The 15,643-nt window shown below is 54.2% G+C and overlaps 1 protein-coding gene across 2 annotated transcripts in view; it reads left to right on the forward strand.

Annotated features, from left to right (window-relative positions):
- FBXW4 (F-box and WD repeat domain containing 4) overlaps window positions 1–15,643 on the forward strand; it is an 81,137-nt gene that overhangs the window by 60,563 nt on the left and 4,931 nt on the right. For both annotated transcript variants that reach the window (XM_006731098.2, XM_081822823.1), the window contains exon 6: window positions 7,079–7,144. In XM_006731098.2, coding sequence (XP_006731161.2) covers window positions 7,079–7,144 — 66 coding nt within the window. The remainder of the gene's footprint in view (window positions 1–7,078; window positions 7,145–15,643) is intronic.

Genomic DNA, 15,643 nt, shown 5'->3' on the forward strand with positions numbered 1-15,643 from the left:
TTTTTTTTTTAAGATTTTATTTATTTGAGAGAGAGAGAATGAGAGAAAGCACATGAGAGGGGGGAGGGTCAGAGGGAGAAGCAGACTCCCTGCCGAGCAGGGAGCCCGATGCGGGACTCTATCCAGGGACTCCAGGATCATGACCTGAGCCGAAGGCAGTGGCTTAACCAACTGAGCCACCCAGGCGCCCTGTGAGTTCCTACTTCTTGAGTGGAATGTGTGCATTTGGGAAGAGCTACCTCAAGATTCCTCTTCTCTAACCTGGGCCAGGATCTTGCATCCTTTTTCGGGCTGCGTTTTTTACATTGGTTAAAATGGAAAATGACCATGTGTGTTTCTTTGGAGGCATTTTCCAGCTGTAGGACTGCCCTCATCCATGGAGTGGTGGCAAACTTGTTTTGTTGGTCCTTGTTTGTTAAGGTTGCAGTGGGAATGTGAACACTGGAACCCAGGCTCTGGTCACTCTTGTCTAGAGCCTGACCTTCAAGGTGACCACTTATACCATCCTGTCTTGATGCACTTGAACTAAGAGAGGCTTGGGGGGGGGGGTGTGGGTGTGTGTGGGTGTGACTGAGCGGGTGTTCTGGGCCTCCCCCGGCTGTTGGAGTCAGGAGTTGCTCTTGCTTGCAAATGGCTTGTGCCTAGTTGGGAGACAGAGGCCAGTGGAGCCCCTCACTTCTGATCTGGGCTCCCTGACTAACCTTGGGCTACTGGTCAGTCCCAAAGCTTCAGTCCAAGGTGTACCAGGGCCCCTGTTGCTGCCACCTGCTCTAGCAGGAGGCTCTCTATTGGGTCTACCTGCTCTTGGCCACGAGTCAGTAGACAGGAGTCCGGTTATGTTGTGTTTTCCCTTACAAGGCATAAATACAGTTTTCTCTTTAAAAATTAGTGCCTGCTCATTAAAGAAGATTTGGAAAATTTAAAAGAAAGAATTGCTAATTACTCTGCTGCCCAAACATAATCACTGAGCATCTTAGCATGTTTCTTTCCACTCTTTCCTTTTCTATGCACAGGCTTTAAAAAAAGCAGTTGTTATTAAGGCTGTTTGTCCTCTACTTTTTTTCTTATAATAGTGTCCTGAGCATCTTGCCTGTACTGCTTGGGAGCATCATTTTAAATGACTGTGTAATATTCCATTAAGTAGATGGACCATCATTTACTTAACGTCTTTTTGGTCTTGACCCCTTGGAGGACTCCTTTCTCTGTTAACACATTTTGGTTCAATAACCCATGAAGTTGGCTAAACTCCCTTTTGGATTGATATTTTCTGTCTCTGCCATTTCTTTGAGATAATGTGAAATGGACCTTCTTTTTATTTGCCTTAAGCTTGGCGCATTCAAGCTTCAGATAGGCCTCTTGGTCTCATTACCCTTTGGTTTGATGAACACAGTTGTATTTACTGTCCCCTCCCTGGTCCTACAGCTTTGGTTCTGGGCACCCCCCAGCCCTTACAGGCAGGTGCTCCTGTGGACGGTAGGCCCCCCAGTGAGCTCCTGCCCCATCACTGATGTGCCTCTCAGCCTTGTGGTCCATGTACAGCATTCAAGAGGAGGTTTCCCCAGCTGCAGTGTGGGATGTTTGCCCAAAAGAGAACAACATTTCTTTGCCTCTCTCCCTCTTTTTTTTTTTCCTTTCCAGACACATACATTTCCCTTCCCGTTGGGTGGCCCAGGATGCCCCATTGGCTGGATCTGGGGAGCTGGCTGCCTTACACTTCCACGGCCCCGGCCTGTGTCTCTCCCTTCTCCCCTTCCTGACTTCCCTTGCCCTCGTGCTCCCACCCCGCGGGCCCTCCCTCGCCGTGCTGTCACGGCGCTCCTGCTCCCGGCTGCCCTGGCCCAGCCCGTTTCGGTGACCTCCGCGCTGCATTCCTGCTCGGGGACCGAGCCGTCGTAATGATGGTGGTGGCACAGGTTAGCAGATGGCGGCCGCAGCAATGAGACCTGACATGTTCTAATGACTCCCTCCTTCCCAGCCTTGGAGCAGCCGGGGTTTCCTTGAGGCATTTTCGGAGGGGGCCACGGGAACTCGGGGGGACCCCAGGTGCCGATGGGGCCCGTGACCTTTGCCGCTATAATATCAGTGTTTCACAAGCAGGGCGGTTCGGGAGCCCACTTGCAGCCCATCAAAAATTGATTTAATTGCAATTTTTCCTCCAATTAGGAGCACTGGAGCCTGACTAATTGGAGTAATAGAGAGTAATAAGGCTCAGATAAAAAGCCTTCCTCGGCGGCCTTTGTATCTCGTGTCAGTGCCTGTCAGAGGTCAGAGAGCTTGCATATTCTATTAGGCAGCCCGGCCTTCATTTGTACAAATTAGTTTACCCAACAGTAATTAAAATGCCAATGCGGGTTGAAGAGAACTGAATACACTTGATGGGCATGTTGGTGACTGATGTGACAGCTCTGGTGGCCTCCCTTGCCAAAGTGTGTCAGGCGCGGCTCAGAGGCGGCCGGGGCCCGGGCCGGCTGGGTGGCTCCGGGCCAGCCACAGGGCACAGCTGCGAAGCACGCCCCTCTGCCGCTGGGCCGATCGGCCGCCCCTTTCTTCTTCCAGGTGGAGCCGTTGGTTCAGTTGTCCGTTTGTTCATCCGACAAGTGCTCGAGGTCTCAGGCGGTGTCTGGCATCATGCGAGGTGCGGCGAGAGAAGGCACCGGGCCAGGCCCTGGCTCAGATCCCGGCTCTGCTCGTGGCTCCTTGTGGGAGCCATGGGCCTCAGTTTTCTGGCCTGTAAAATAGGGCCAGTGGTATCTGCTGCACCGGGTTATGAGGATTGGATGGGATGAGGTTTTTGAAACCCTTCCTCAGAAGCTAGCACATAGCAAGTGCTCAGCAAATGACGAGTGTCATTAAGAGGCCCTAAAGGAGGGGCGCCTGGGCAGCTCAGTGGGTTAAGCGACTGCCTTCGGCTCAAATCATGATCCCGGGGTCCTGGGATCAAGCCCCACGTCGGGCTCCCTGCTCAACGGGGAGCCTGCTTCTCCCTCTGCCAGCCGCTCCCCCTGCCCCTGCTTGTGCTCGCTCTCTCTGTCAAAGAAATCAAATCTTTAAAAAAAAAAAAAGAGGCCCTAAAGGAGCCTACCTTCTTCCCGGCCTGCTCATGCCTGAGTAATTTCCCTTCTTCCCTCCTCCTCTCTTCTGGTTCTTGTTGTTTTCCATTCCTCAATTTGAGTACCAGAACCCCTGATGCTCCTGGGGTCCCTCTGTGATGTGGGGGCTCCTGCATCATCTTCTTGGGCCTGAGGATGATCTCTGTGATGCCAGATTTGCTTGAGCTGGGACCAGGGGGCCAGGAAGGTAGGTCGGGAATCTGGACAAGGTCTGGGGCAAGATGGGACATGGGAGGAGCCTAGCTTCCGATAGGGGCTTTCTCATCTGAAGAGAGTAGAGTTTATAGAATCAGAATGACTTTTATTTATTTATTTTTTAAAAGATTTTATTTATTTGAGAGAGCAAGAGAGAGATTGAGAGCATAAGTGGGGAGAGGCAGAGGAGAAACAGACTCCCCACTGAGCGGGGCTCGATCCCAGGACCCTGAGATCATGACCTGAGCCAAAGGCGGATGCTTAACCGACTGAGCCACCCAGGCACCCCAGAATCAGAATGACTTTTAGACCCTCAAGCTGAGAGAGTGTGTGTGCTTGTACAAGAATGTGTGTGTTTGGACATTAATGTGTAGGTACTGTTGGTACTTCTCATCTATAATCTGGTTGTGGTGCTTATGAGGGATTTCACTTCCCCAACGATGTGGGACTGTGGCATGTGTCCTTCAGGTCTGAGTCTGGTGATGTGGGAGTTATTTAGGAAGCAGAGGGACCTCTTCACAGCTCCTAGGTCTAGCTTCCCCGGCCTTGTCGGCTGTGAGCTCCACAGGGCCCTTTCGGTCCAATTCCACAGACTTGGATCAAGTACCTCTTCTAGGCCAGGCCCTGTGCCAGGCACCAGAGGACACAGGAGCCACCAGATGGTCCATGATCTCAAAGGGAAGATGGGGAGATAACCCCCAAAATACCATGTATCCCCTGAGGGTAAGATAAAGCCTGGTAGGGACTCGGAAGAAGGCTAGTCAAGTCCCCTGGGGAGCCAGCAGCTTCTGCTTCAGCATGGGTTTGCCGTCCCTGTCCCTAGGACACCCCTAAGAACAAGATGGGACTGAGGGCAAAAGCCATTTGACTCTTCTTATCGTTCTGAGGAGAGCTGGCTTTTTCCGTAACTTCAGACTCTAAGTTGAGATGATAGCAAAGACCTTTTAACGGGTCAGACCCCCGGAGTAGTCTCTTGGGAGGCACCATCGAAGGGGTAGTGCGTGTGTCCGTTTAGGGTGCCTCCGAGCATTAGTTGGGAACTTCGGGCACGCAGGGCGCAGGGCCGGGCACGGTGAGGGCGTGGACCATCTGCTGGCCGACGAAGGTGGACTGCTGCCCGTGGAGGCCGCGAGATGGCCTGGTGGAGGCTGAGCTCATGGGGGCAGGAGGCCTCCTGCGAGGCGCACATCCCACCCCACCGGCTCCTAAGGTTGGGAGCACCTTATCCAGTGCGGCTCTGGGGAGGGGAGCAAGTGTGCAGAGGGAGTTGATGAAAATCCCTGGGAGCCTGGCTGGCACTTCGTTTTCCCTTCTTGAACGGTGGGAACCATAGCTTCTATCTGGTGAACTTACCGTGTGGTGGGAAGCATCCTTCGGGCGTCCCAGGACTGCGAGTTCCGTCTTCTCTTGGGCTCCACATGTCTCCTAGGCTTGGGCAAGACTGCATGTGGGCACACCCTTCTCATCTCCCGACCCTGGATGTGGCTGGTCTGTGGCTTTTGCTTGATGCCTCCTGAAGTCCATGGAAAGTGGAGGGTGAGGCAGGGAGCGAGCGTGGCCGCAAGCAGGGAGGAATAGTGGGAGGTGTGCAGGGCCGTGTCTGCAGCCAGCTTCACCCCCATGAGTCCTGGCGGTCCCCATGGTTTGGGCGTGAGGCCCGGTGTGTGTCCCCAGTGGAACCTGGCTCCCAGGCTGCTTGACTGCTGCTTACGGGGCTTGTACCGAGTGTTAAATTGGATTACACGCTCAGGTCCCCCTGTGTGCCGGGTGGGGGTCGGGGGGGGCTCTCTACTTTCCTTCGTTCTCTTCCTCCCTGCACCACAGGGTTAGGCAAGGGAAGAGGGCGGCTTTTGGAAAGCAACGTTTCTGGGTGCTGTGTCCAGGTGATCATGACAGGCCTTTGTGTGGCGTGAAGGTGAGAGGCACTCCTGCCGGTGGCAGATGGACGGGGCCGGGGTGGGGGTGGGGGGCAGGAATAGAGAGGGACGGGGGTCCCAGGAGAAGGCGCTTGTGGCCCCACCCCAGCCTTCTGGGAGCTGTTGGGAGTGGCAGATTCAGGTTCAGGGGCTTCCTCCCCTTCCGCTCATCTCAACTTACCTCGTCACTAGTTAAGACTATGGCCGGTCAGAGGCCTGCCGCAGGCCTCCCTGGAATGTCTGTGCATCCTCGCTGGCGCCCCTCACCTGGCCTGCACCCCTCACCTGGCCTGCACGCCTCGAAAGTCTGAAGGGCCCAATTGCCCGCTCGAATGCTTTCCAAGTGGCTATTATGTTTCCATCCCAAGGTAATTGGCTTTACCAGTTATTAATGGATTACCCTCAAGAGAAAAATGTGGAGGGGGAGGGAGGTGAGGACAACCTCTCCTGGCTTTGTAATTCGGGGCTTCCGTGTCCAGTGGCTGGGAGTCACTCGGGGCAGGACAGAGTGGCTGCTTTGGCTGCCATTCCAGTGGAGTGGTCGCTGGCACTCCCGGGGGTCGGGAGGAAGCCGGGATGATGGAGCATGTCCCAGGAGGAAGTCTTGGCTTGAGGCATGGAAGCCCCAGGATGGCTCATGTGGCCTTTTTTATCAGCTCGGGGTTGAAAAACAGACACCTGCCGTGCAATTTGGATTGTCCATCAGTGGCTTGGCCAGTGCCTGCCCCCATCAGCAACTGCAGGCCACCTCCCCCACCCCACCCCCCACCGCCTCCTCCAAAGCCTCTGTCTTCTTCAGAGCCCTCGCTACAGAACTGTGTCTGCCCGCTGACCTGCTTAGGACCAGAGAGCCACAGGTGCCGGGCAGGGCCAGGGCGGATGGGCCAACAGGTCATTAGTCTGTCTAGCCCCCTCCCCCCAGCGCCCGACCTGTAGGGACAAGGCCCTTATCCAGCCCCAGGGCTCCTGAGTGACACAACTGCTTTCAGCTCTCCTGCTCCGGGTTAGGGGTTCCAGCTGGAGTTCCAGCTGGGGTTCCCGCCAGCATCCCTCCCCACCCAGCAAGTCCTCCACCAAGGTGTGGTCTGGCACCCAGGTCCCAGGTTCAGCCCTGGGACTCCACCAGCCTGGCTCACGGCGCAGAGCTTGCCCACCTGACTTGTGCCTCCACCTAAAAATGGAGCTGCACATGGCATGTGTTGAACTTTTTAGGGGTTTAAGAGTTACTCTGGGGAAGTAGTGTCACTGTGCTCTGAACTCCGCCGCCTGCCACCCCCACTCCACGGCAGCGGCGCCCCCGCCCCCTCGCCCCGGCCCTTCGCGCGCTCTCCTCCCGGCCTCGCGCACCAGCACACCTGCAGTTACTGGCCTTGGATGGTTCGCTCTGCGCGGTTCGGTGCCGTTACGTCTGCCCTGGGCTTGCAGCCCGTTACCTAGCTCTTACCGCCTTCAGCAGTGCCCCCACCACCCTGACCTCTGACCAGGGCCTCTCCTTCCCCTCCCCAGCAGCCTGTTCCCGGGGGGCCTTTTCTGCAGCCTGACAGGCCTGCCCTCTCTTGGCCTGAGGGTTGCACATGTAGAGATGTGGTGTTCTGGCGGGCAGAGACCACAGGACCTTTCTGAGCGGCGAGCTCCCCTGTCCTTTCACCTGTGGGGGTCCCTGGGGGGTTGTAGACCTCCCCGCACTTCCAGTCGTCTTCCTGCAGCTTCTCCGACACGCCCCCCGCCAAACCTTCTCTTGTCCTGGCTCCACTCCGTGATCCCCGGAGAGCGAGCACTGCACTTGGAGCTCTGTCGCCGTCCCCACCACAGGTTCTGACAAGCCCGTCCTGACTCTGCTCTCCTTTTGTTTGGCAGCTCTTTTGTGACAGGGACGGCTTGTTGTGGGCACTTCTCACCCCTGAGAATCTGGGACCTCAACAGGTAAGAGATTCCTGAGCCACTGTGGCTTCCCGTGGGGGTGGGGCTGGAGCAGCCAGGGAGGCACAGCAAAGACCGTCCGGCCCACCTGCCCCGTTGGCCGCCAGGTGGCCCAGGAGGAGGCTGGGAAGCACCGGGCCCACGACCCACTGACCACCTCCAAGGTGCACGCGCTCTCCTGGCCTCGTTAGAGTTAGCTTGGGAAACTGTTGGAAGGAATTTGTAATAGGTAAATAATTTCACTTAGAAATTAGGAAAACAGCAACCATTTGGATTTGCGATACTTTTTCTCTAAGGAGTGTCTGATTATGTGGCTACATAAAATCCCATCTCTCCTAAAATAAAGATTTCGGAAGTGACCTACAGATCCATAAAAAGAATTATACAGAACAGTTAAAATACATCCAGGTTTTATTCACAATTCTCTGCCTTGGCAGGCTTGACACATTCCCGTCGGATTATCTACCATTCTGATGAGCTTTTGTCTTGTTTTTTTAGCTTTTTATTTTGAAACAATTATAGATTCATAAGAAGTTCCCAAAATAGGACAGCAAGGTACCTGTGTAACATTAGATAATATATAGGATAATACATAATACAAATCAGAACCAGGAAATCGACATTGGTATAATCCACAGAACTTTATTTAGATTGTCGTCATTTCTGTGTGTGTCTGTGTGTGTGTAGTTCTGTGCAATTTTATCCCATGTGTAGATTCACATTACTGTTACCACAGTTAGGATACGGAACTGTTGGAACCGTCACTTGCCCCGTCACAGTCACACCGTCTACCTGCCATCCCCTCTGGCACTCCCTCTTGTCCCTAACATCTGGCAACCACTATGTGTTCTCCATCTCTATAATTGTATCAGTTTGAAAGCATTATATAAGTGGAGTAATGTACGTAACCTTTTGAGATTTGCTTCCCCCCAGCGTAAGCGTCGTGAGAGCATAGAGTAGTTGTGCTGAGAGGGCTTTACTCGAGGTTGCTCGGTAGTGGTCCCTGGTGGGGACGCACCACAGCACTCTCCCATTGAGCAGCACTCCCCCACTAAGGACATTGGGTTGTTTTCAGTTTTTTGACTATTGCAGATTAAGTGGTCATGAACATTTGTGTATAAGTGTTCGTGTGGACCTAGGTTTTCATTTCTCTGGGATTAATGCCCCAAACTCTTTGAGTATCTGTACCATTTTATTTATTTATTTATTTATTTATTTTTTTTTTTTTTAAAGATTTTATTTATTTATTTGAGAGAGAGAGAATGAGAGAGCACATGAGAGAGGGGAGGGTCAGAGGGCAAAGCAGACTCCCTGCTGAGCAGGGAGCCCGATGCGGGACTCGATCCCGGGACTCCAGGATCATGACCTGAGCCGAAGGCAGTGGCTTAACCAACTGAGCCACCCAGGCGCCCTACCATTTTATAATCCAACCCTGGTGTAGGGGAGATCTAGTTCCTTCACATCCTCAACAGCATTTGGAACGATCATTGTTTCTTATCTTAGCTATTCTCATAGGTGTGGTGTCTGGTGGCTTTAATTGGAATTTCCTTAATAGTTAATGATGATGAACATCTTTTTATGTGCTTTTTTTGCCTTCTGTATATTCTCTTTGGTAAAATCTCTGCTCAGGTCTTTTGCCCATTTTCTAATTGAAGAGGTTGCTTTTTCACTGTGGAGTTTTGAGAGTTATTTGTATGTTCTAGATGTGAGTCCTTTGTCAGACATGAGGTTTGCCTATACCTTTTAAGTCTGGAGCTTGTCTTTTTATCCTCTTGACAGGATAAAAGACCAAAGTTTTAAATTTTGATGACGTCCAAATTATTGACTTTTTCTTTTTGTGCTCTTGGTGTGAAGTCTGAGAAGTCTTCCCCTAGCCCCAGGCCCCCACGTTGTGGTTTGCAGTGCCGTGATTTACAGGAGCCGTGAGGGGGCGCTCTGCCCGCCTGTCTCCTGCCTCAGCTGCTCTAGCACATCTCCTCCTCTCTCCATCTCCCCAGGAAAGTATTAGCCATATCTTTTTGTTTTCCTGAAATATCTGTCATATTGTCAGTATTTCCAAAAGATTTTTTTTTTAAAGATTTTATTAGAGAGAGAGGCAAAGGGAGAGGGAGAAGCAGACTCCCTGCTGAGCAGGGACCCCCCCCCCCCGCCATGTGGGACTCGATCCCAGGACCCTGAGATCATGACGTGAGCCAAAGGCAGATGCTCAACCTACTGAGCCCCCCAGGCGCCCCTCCAAAAGATTTTTTTTTTAAACACATGAGATGTTTTCATTAAGTATGTTTTTCTTTACAACATTCTCTGGTGGTCATCCAACCAGAGGGATAGGAGACTCCCAGCTTCCCCAGATACCACATTACATCTTTGGATAGCTCTGAGAGTTCTCATGCCTGTCCTTCATCAAGGGTTGATCTGCTTCCAGGAGCTGTGATCCTGGATAAGAAGCAAGTTGAATTGTGCCTCTGAAGACAGGCCTTTAAATATCTGAAAATTTTGGTCCTGCTCCTCCAGCGTCTTCTTTTTTTTTTTTTAAGATTTTATTTATTTATTTGACAGAGAAAGAGACAGCGAGAGAGGGAACACAAGCAGGGGGAGTGGGGGAGGAGAAGCAGGCTTCCTGCTGAGCAGGGAGCCGGATGTGGGGCTTGATCCCAGGACTCTGGGATCATGACCTGAGCCAAAGGCAGACGCCTAACGATTGAGCCACCCAGGCACCCGCGTCTTCTCTTTATCAGGCCAGAAGTCTGAGGACCTTTAATTGTTGCTCATAAACATCAGTAAAGGTGCTTTTGGCTAAAAGTAATGAGGACCTAATTCAAAGTGGCTCAAACAATAAAGGGGTTATTATTATCTTGAATGACAAGGAGTCCATCCAGGAGTTGGGTGGTTCGCTGCTTCCAGGATTGATGGGTTCGGCAGCTCAGTGAAAGCTTGAGAGCCCATCTCAGCTTTCTGCTTTGCCACCTCAAAGTGGGTTTTGCCTTTACTTATCCTCAGGCTTGTTCACAAAAGCTCTACCAACCCATAAGGCAATACCCAAAGGGAAGAAGGAAGGAAGAGGACATGTCCCTGCCTGGGGTCTCTTTTTAAGATGGGGAAACCTTTTAGAGGAGCCTCCAAGCAGACTTTTCATATTTAGTGAGCCACAAGTGTGTTCCGGTACTCACCCCAAACCAAACCGTGGCAAGGGAAATGGAATGAGCAGTCCAGATTGACCTGGGCCTGGGGAAGAGCCCAGCTTCCCCTACACGCACACAGACAGTGGGGGAGGTGGGTGGGCACAGAATCCGCTCTTGGTCAGCAAGAAAGAAAGAGAGCAATAGCTGGGTGGGTGACCTGCAGTGGGTGACCTGCGGTGTTGGTCTCATACTTGTTTTAGGACATTCTCACCTGAAAGTTTCTCCAGTTTATCTGGTTGCATCCCTCTTTTTTTTTTTTTTAAAGGATTTTATTTACTTATTTGACAGAGACACAGCGAGAGAGGGAACACAAGCAGGGGGAGTGGGAGAGGGAGAAGTAGGCTTCCCGCAGAGCAGGGAGCCCGATGCGGGGCTCGATCCCAGGACCCTGGGATCAGGACCTGAGCCGAAGGCAGACGCTTAACGACTGAGCCACCCAGGCACCCCATATATCTTTTTTTTTTTTTAAGATTTTATTTATTTATTTGACAGAGAGAGACACAGCGAGACCAGGAACACAAGCAGGGGGAGTGGGAGAGGGAGAAGGAGGCTTCCTGCCAAGCAGGGAGCCCGATGCGGGGCTCGATCCCAGGACCCCGGGATCATGACCTGAGCCGAAGTCAGATGCTTAACGACTGAGCCACCCAGGCGCTCCTGGTTGCATCCTTCTTGAAGTGGGATGTTCACAGCTGAGTCATGAACACACCGGGCGTGAGCTGATGAGTGGCAGGTGCTATATCATCTTCCTTGTTCTAGATCTTTGGCTTTTGTTAACATAGCCGATGGTCGCATCATACTGTTGCCAGCACAGTGGAAACTTCCAAGGCTTCCTTTGTTCTGTAGCCTCTGGGATGTTGGAGTGCCTGCAGTCTGTGAAGGTGGTTCCCGTGGCTTACCCTGCCAAACTCCTGCCACTGGCAACTTCTTGCTTCTGCATGGGACACAGGCAGAAGGAACCCCTCCTCTGGTGCGTGCTGGGGAGCCTGTGAGGGCTACAGAGGGAGCACAGGCTGCTGGTCAGACAGACTTGGGTTCTAGAACTGACACTGCTGCTGATTAGCTCTGTGATAAGGGGGCCTCTCTGGGCCTCGGCTTCCACATTTGTAAATGAGATTTAATTATCTCTGCTTAACAGAACTAGTATGAAGAAGGCATTATTTTGAAAAAGTGCCCATACAGTACCTGTCTCCTTCACTCCCTCCCTCCCTCCCTCACCCGCGGCTGCCTTCCGCCTTAGGACCTTAGAGTTTGCAGAGGCTCAGCTTTTTAATTCTCCAAATACCTGTGGCCTCATGACCACTAGAGGAGGAGCGGTCCTGCTGACCTCGTGGCATAGAGAAGGCTCCTGACGGTCCGTGAGGCTGCAGGCCACAAGAGAAGTGTGGCTGCTGGAAGTCCGTCTCAGTCCCCCTCCCTGGCCTGGGCTCAGGATGGCGAATGAGCCGGAGGGCAGGGGGTGCACCACTGTGGCCCACTCTTCTCTCTGAAGTCGAGTCATCTTGGAGGGCCTCTTCTGCCTGTGGTCTCCTCTGTGGGGGCTACTCCTGGGCACAGATTTATGGTCAGGATGTACTTCCAAGGCACCAACTCCTCGAATAGCACTCCCTTATGAAATCCCTAGTCCTCCTAAACCCCAAACCCTGGGTCTTTCCAGAACCCAGGAAGAACCCAGGAGAAACTGCCCTGCTCCCTTTGGGCGGCCCATGGCAGGGCCGCCCCGGGCAACAGGTGGTGTTGTCTCCTCTCTGGCCCTCAGACCCCCCAGGCCTCGTTGAAACATCCGTCCCGTTCCCAGGGAAGCCTGGAAGCCTGAGTGGTGCAGGGCTTGAAGGAAAGATGGCCTGCTGGAGGCTTCTGCTTCTGGTGGGAGGAAGCGGATGGACAGGGTGACTGTCTGTAGCTGTCTTTCCCAGAGAAGCCCAAGCAGATAATAAAGCCATGTAGAAAATAGGATTAAGGTAATGAACAGGCAGGACAGAGTTTGATCTTTCAATAATGCCAAAGCCTGAGTGACAGGCCAATCTGGAAGGTGGAGCAGCACTGCTGGCAGGACTTGGTGGCGGGCGCTGTGCGGGGCTGGGCGGATTCCTTGCTTTTAACCTGTCACTGCTGAAACCTGAGGAGCGCCGGGATTTTCTCTTTTATGTGTGTGCTGTGACTTGGGGGGAAGGAGTGCTGGAGGGGCAGTTTTGCTCGGAGCATCACCCCTCTGGGGCCGCCGTCAGGAGGACGGTGGGGGCTGGGACACACCTGGGGGGTGTGGGGGCCCTGCTGGGCGCGTTTTCTCCCTGCTGTCTCTCGGGGACCCGCTGTCAGGTCACTTAGGCTACTTCTCACAGTGCCCAGGGACCCCTTCAAAATCACCATGGCTCCCTGTGCCCTTCGTTCCATCAAGACTCCTGGAGACTGTTGTCCCTACGGGCTGGGGGGCGGGCTGCACAGGGCGGAGGGCAGCTGTGGGCATACACCGTTGCCTAGATGGCAAGAGTGTGGCCGTCTCTCTCTCTCCCTTCTTCCTTTTCTGCCTTTCTTTCCCCTGGAGTTGGAAACCATGGGCAGGGCCCAAAGACAGGGCGTTTCTAACCTGTCTAAACCAGGCAGAGAGAAAGATGGAGTCCTTTACCCAACCTGGAGGTGCCAGAGTGTTCCTGCTTCCAAGGGTAGATGGTCTTCAGGTCCAGTTGCAGCCCCCCAAGGGCTCCATCTTGACAGAGAGTGCCAACAGCCAACCACTGAAGCATCCCTCACTAGGCCCCGTAGTCCCATCAGACCCTAAGGAACTGGGCCCAAACCGTCCCGTTCTGAGCCTGGGGTCTGAAGGAATCCAGGCCCATCTTATGTCCTCTGTGTGCATTTGGGCAGGAACCTCAGCTAGGTCCCAGGGAAGGTGCTGTCTGTGTGGTATTCCTCCCAGCTGCTGAAAGGCCTGGGAGGTCAGACTGGCCAGACATCATATACAGCCCTCCTCCCGGGCTTGCTCTCACTATGGGTTCCTCATTTCCGCCACGGGCATTTGAGCTGGATCTAGCAGTGGTGCATGTGGGCAACAGGATGGAGAGGCCTGTGGTCCCGGACCTGCAGGGATCCTAGTGGGTACAGCCACAGCCCTGAGCCAGCCGGGGGGGAACTGGGAAGGGAATAGGGGTGGGCTTAGGTGACCTGGCTACTCCTAGGGCATTGCCGGTTCAAGTCCTAGGTGTGTGACTGTATGTGGGCCCCGGCACACATCCCCTCTTCTCCCCTTCCAGCCGAGGTCATCCTGGTTTCCCATTACTCTTCCATTTCTATCCTAAAGCCCCTGAGTCTCCTCTTTCTCACCAAAGTTGCGGCAGATAGGCTTCTCACACATTCCGACAGGTGCCCTCTATTTTCCCCTCCGAGCCTCTGCTCTGGCTGCCCCCTGGGCCTGGATTCCGCCCTCTCCATCCTGCTTACTCTTCCGTGCACCGCCTCCACAAAGCCTTCCCTGATCCTAGCCCCCATGGCTGGAGTCGGTAACCCTTAGAGCACTCACGGGGCCGCCTTGTCAGCCACCGGGGAGGAGGGACCCCGGGGGGGAGCACAGGAGATGCCTATCAGAGCATTCTAGTGGCCTTTTGAAAGGCGAGGGGTGCCTGGCTGCAGTCCCTTCCGGCGGCCTGCGGAAGGGAGCCGTGTCCCGAGCACAGAGCGGGCCCACCGGCCCAGGTGTGGCTCTGTCTCCGCCTTCGCCTTCGCCTCCACCCCGGGCGGCCCGGCCCTCAGTCAGGGTGATTGGGGAACTGCCCTCTTTAAAGGACCTGTCTTCTCCTTTGAAAGTATTACTGACAGATTTTTTCATTTTCTTTTTTCTTTACCTCTTTAAGGAAACCTGTAATTTCTTTCTTTCTTTCTCCCCCCTTGCCTTTTTCTTTCTTGTCCCCTCTGTCCCCCTGAACTCTTTGAAATTGGCTCTCTGCCTGCTGACACCAAACTGATACTTTGCGTTTCACTTCTCCTTATCCCTTTATGGCAACAGATGTTGAAATTTTGTATCCTTTTATCTGCCCGGCTGCCCCTTCCTGTAATTACGGGCCCCTTGTTAGCAGTACAAAGTGGGCTGCCCGGCTGCCTGGCCTTTGAGCCATTGTGTCTGAACACGTGTGCGCGGGCGGGCGCAGGGGGCCGTGCACGCGCGCACACATGCAGGGGAGAGGCCGTGGGCTTGGGCAGGGCCCTTCCCGCTCGCCTGCTGGGGCCGAGGCAGGCGAAGCTTCCATGGGCCTCTCCTTGTCACCACCACTCTGGTGGTAACATTTGGGACATCCCATGCCTCCTTGATGCCCGCCCTCCCCACCAGAGGGCCAGACAGGACGAGCTCCTCCCTGCTGAGAAGCCTGGTGACTCCCTGGCCCCCAGAGTTGGTGCCCGCTGAGCAGTGTGCACCCGAGGGCCGTCACGGCCCGAGAGCCAGATCCCGGGCAGACCGGAGTGCCTGCCAGCTGCAAACATGGCGCCGGTGCCCCGGCTCTGCACGCCTGCTGGGGCGGGTCCTTCAGCTGAGCCATCCCCGCGCTCCTGTCATGGCCTGTCCCACTTCTGTCACTCCCTGGAGAACCACTCCATGCCCACAGGCCGAAATGTTCTCTGATCTGTCCTTTTACGGTAAAACTTTCATTTCTCTTCGGGGACCCACCCGGTCACCCCTTGTATTGTTAGCTGGATACATGACAGACTCCCTCCTTCCCTGGACTGAGAACTCCTGGAGGACAGGGAGAGCTCCTTCAGAGCCGTCCCTGACATCTCCCTGCAGTTCCTACTAAAGCACAATGCCTGGTATATAGAAGGTGCTCATTAAATGATTGTTGCTCAAAGAAAGGAAGAGCGGGAAGGAGAGGGGTGGGAAAGAGGAAAAACCTGCCCTCCTGAGTGACCGTGTCTGGCCCAGTTTACACCTTCAGGTCCTCTGTCCCCGGGAGCCGACCTGCGGGAAGGTGAACTGTGTGTCACTCTTCCATCCTTGCCGTCCCCTGAAAGCCACTGTTGCGTCTTAGGGTCACACATACATGCCAGGCGGAGGAGCAAGAACTTCTAGGATCTCCAGGGAACATCCTCTGTCCCGAGCACAGACCGGGCCCCGCCGAGGACGGGAACCCCGCGTGTTAACAGTGGCTGTTAAGGGGTGTGGGGGCCACAGGTATTCGTAGGTGCAGGCCGGGAGGTGGGACAGGGATCTGGCTTCTCCTAGCTCGGGGCCCTCTAGCACAGGGGGACTTCCTGCGGGCTGTGGCTTGTGTCGGGAGCAGAGGCAGGCCGGGCAGGGAGGCAGGTGGAGGCTGGGATGAGCGGACTCGGGACAGGGTGG

The sequence above is a fragment of the Leptonychotes weddellii genome, chromosome 6 (assembly GCF_054177405.1).
Source record: "Leptonychotes weddellii isolate Sample4059 chromosome 6, ASM5417740v2, whole genome shotgun sequence".
Taxonomy (NCBI): domain Eukaryota; kingdom Metazoa; phylum Chordata; class Mammalia; order Carnivora; family Phocidae; genus Leptonychotes; species Leptonychotes weddellii.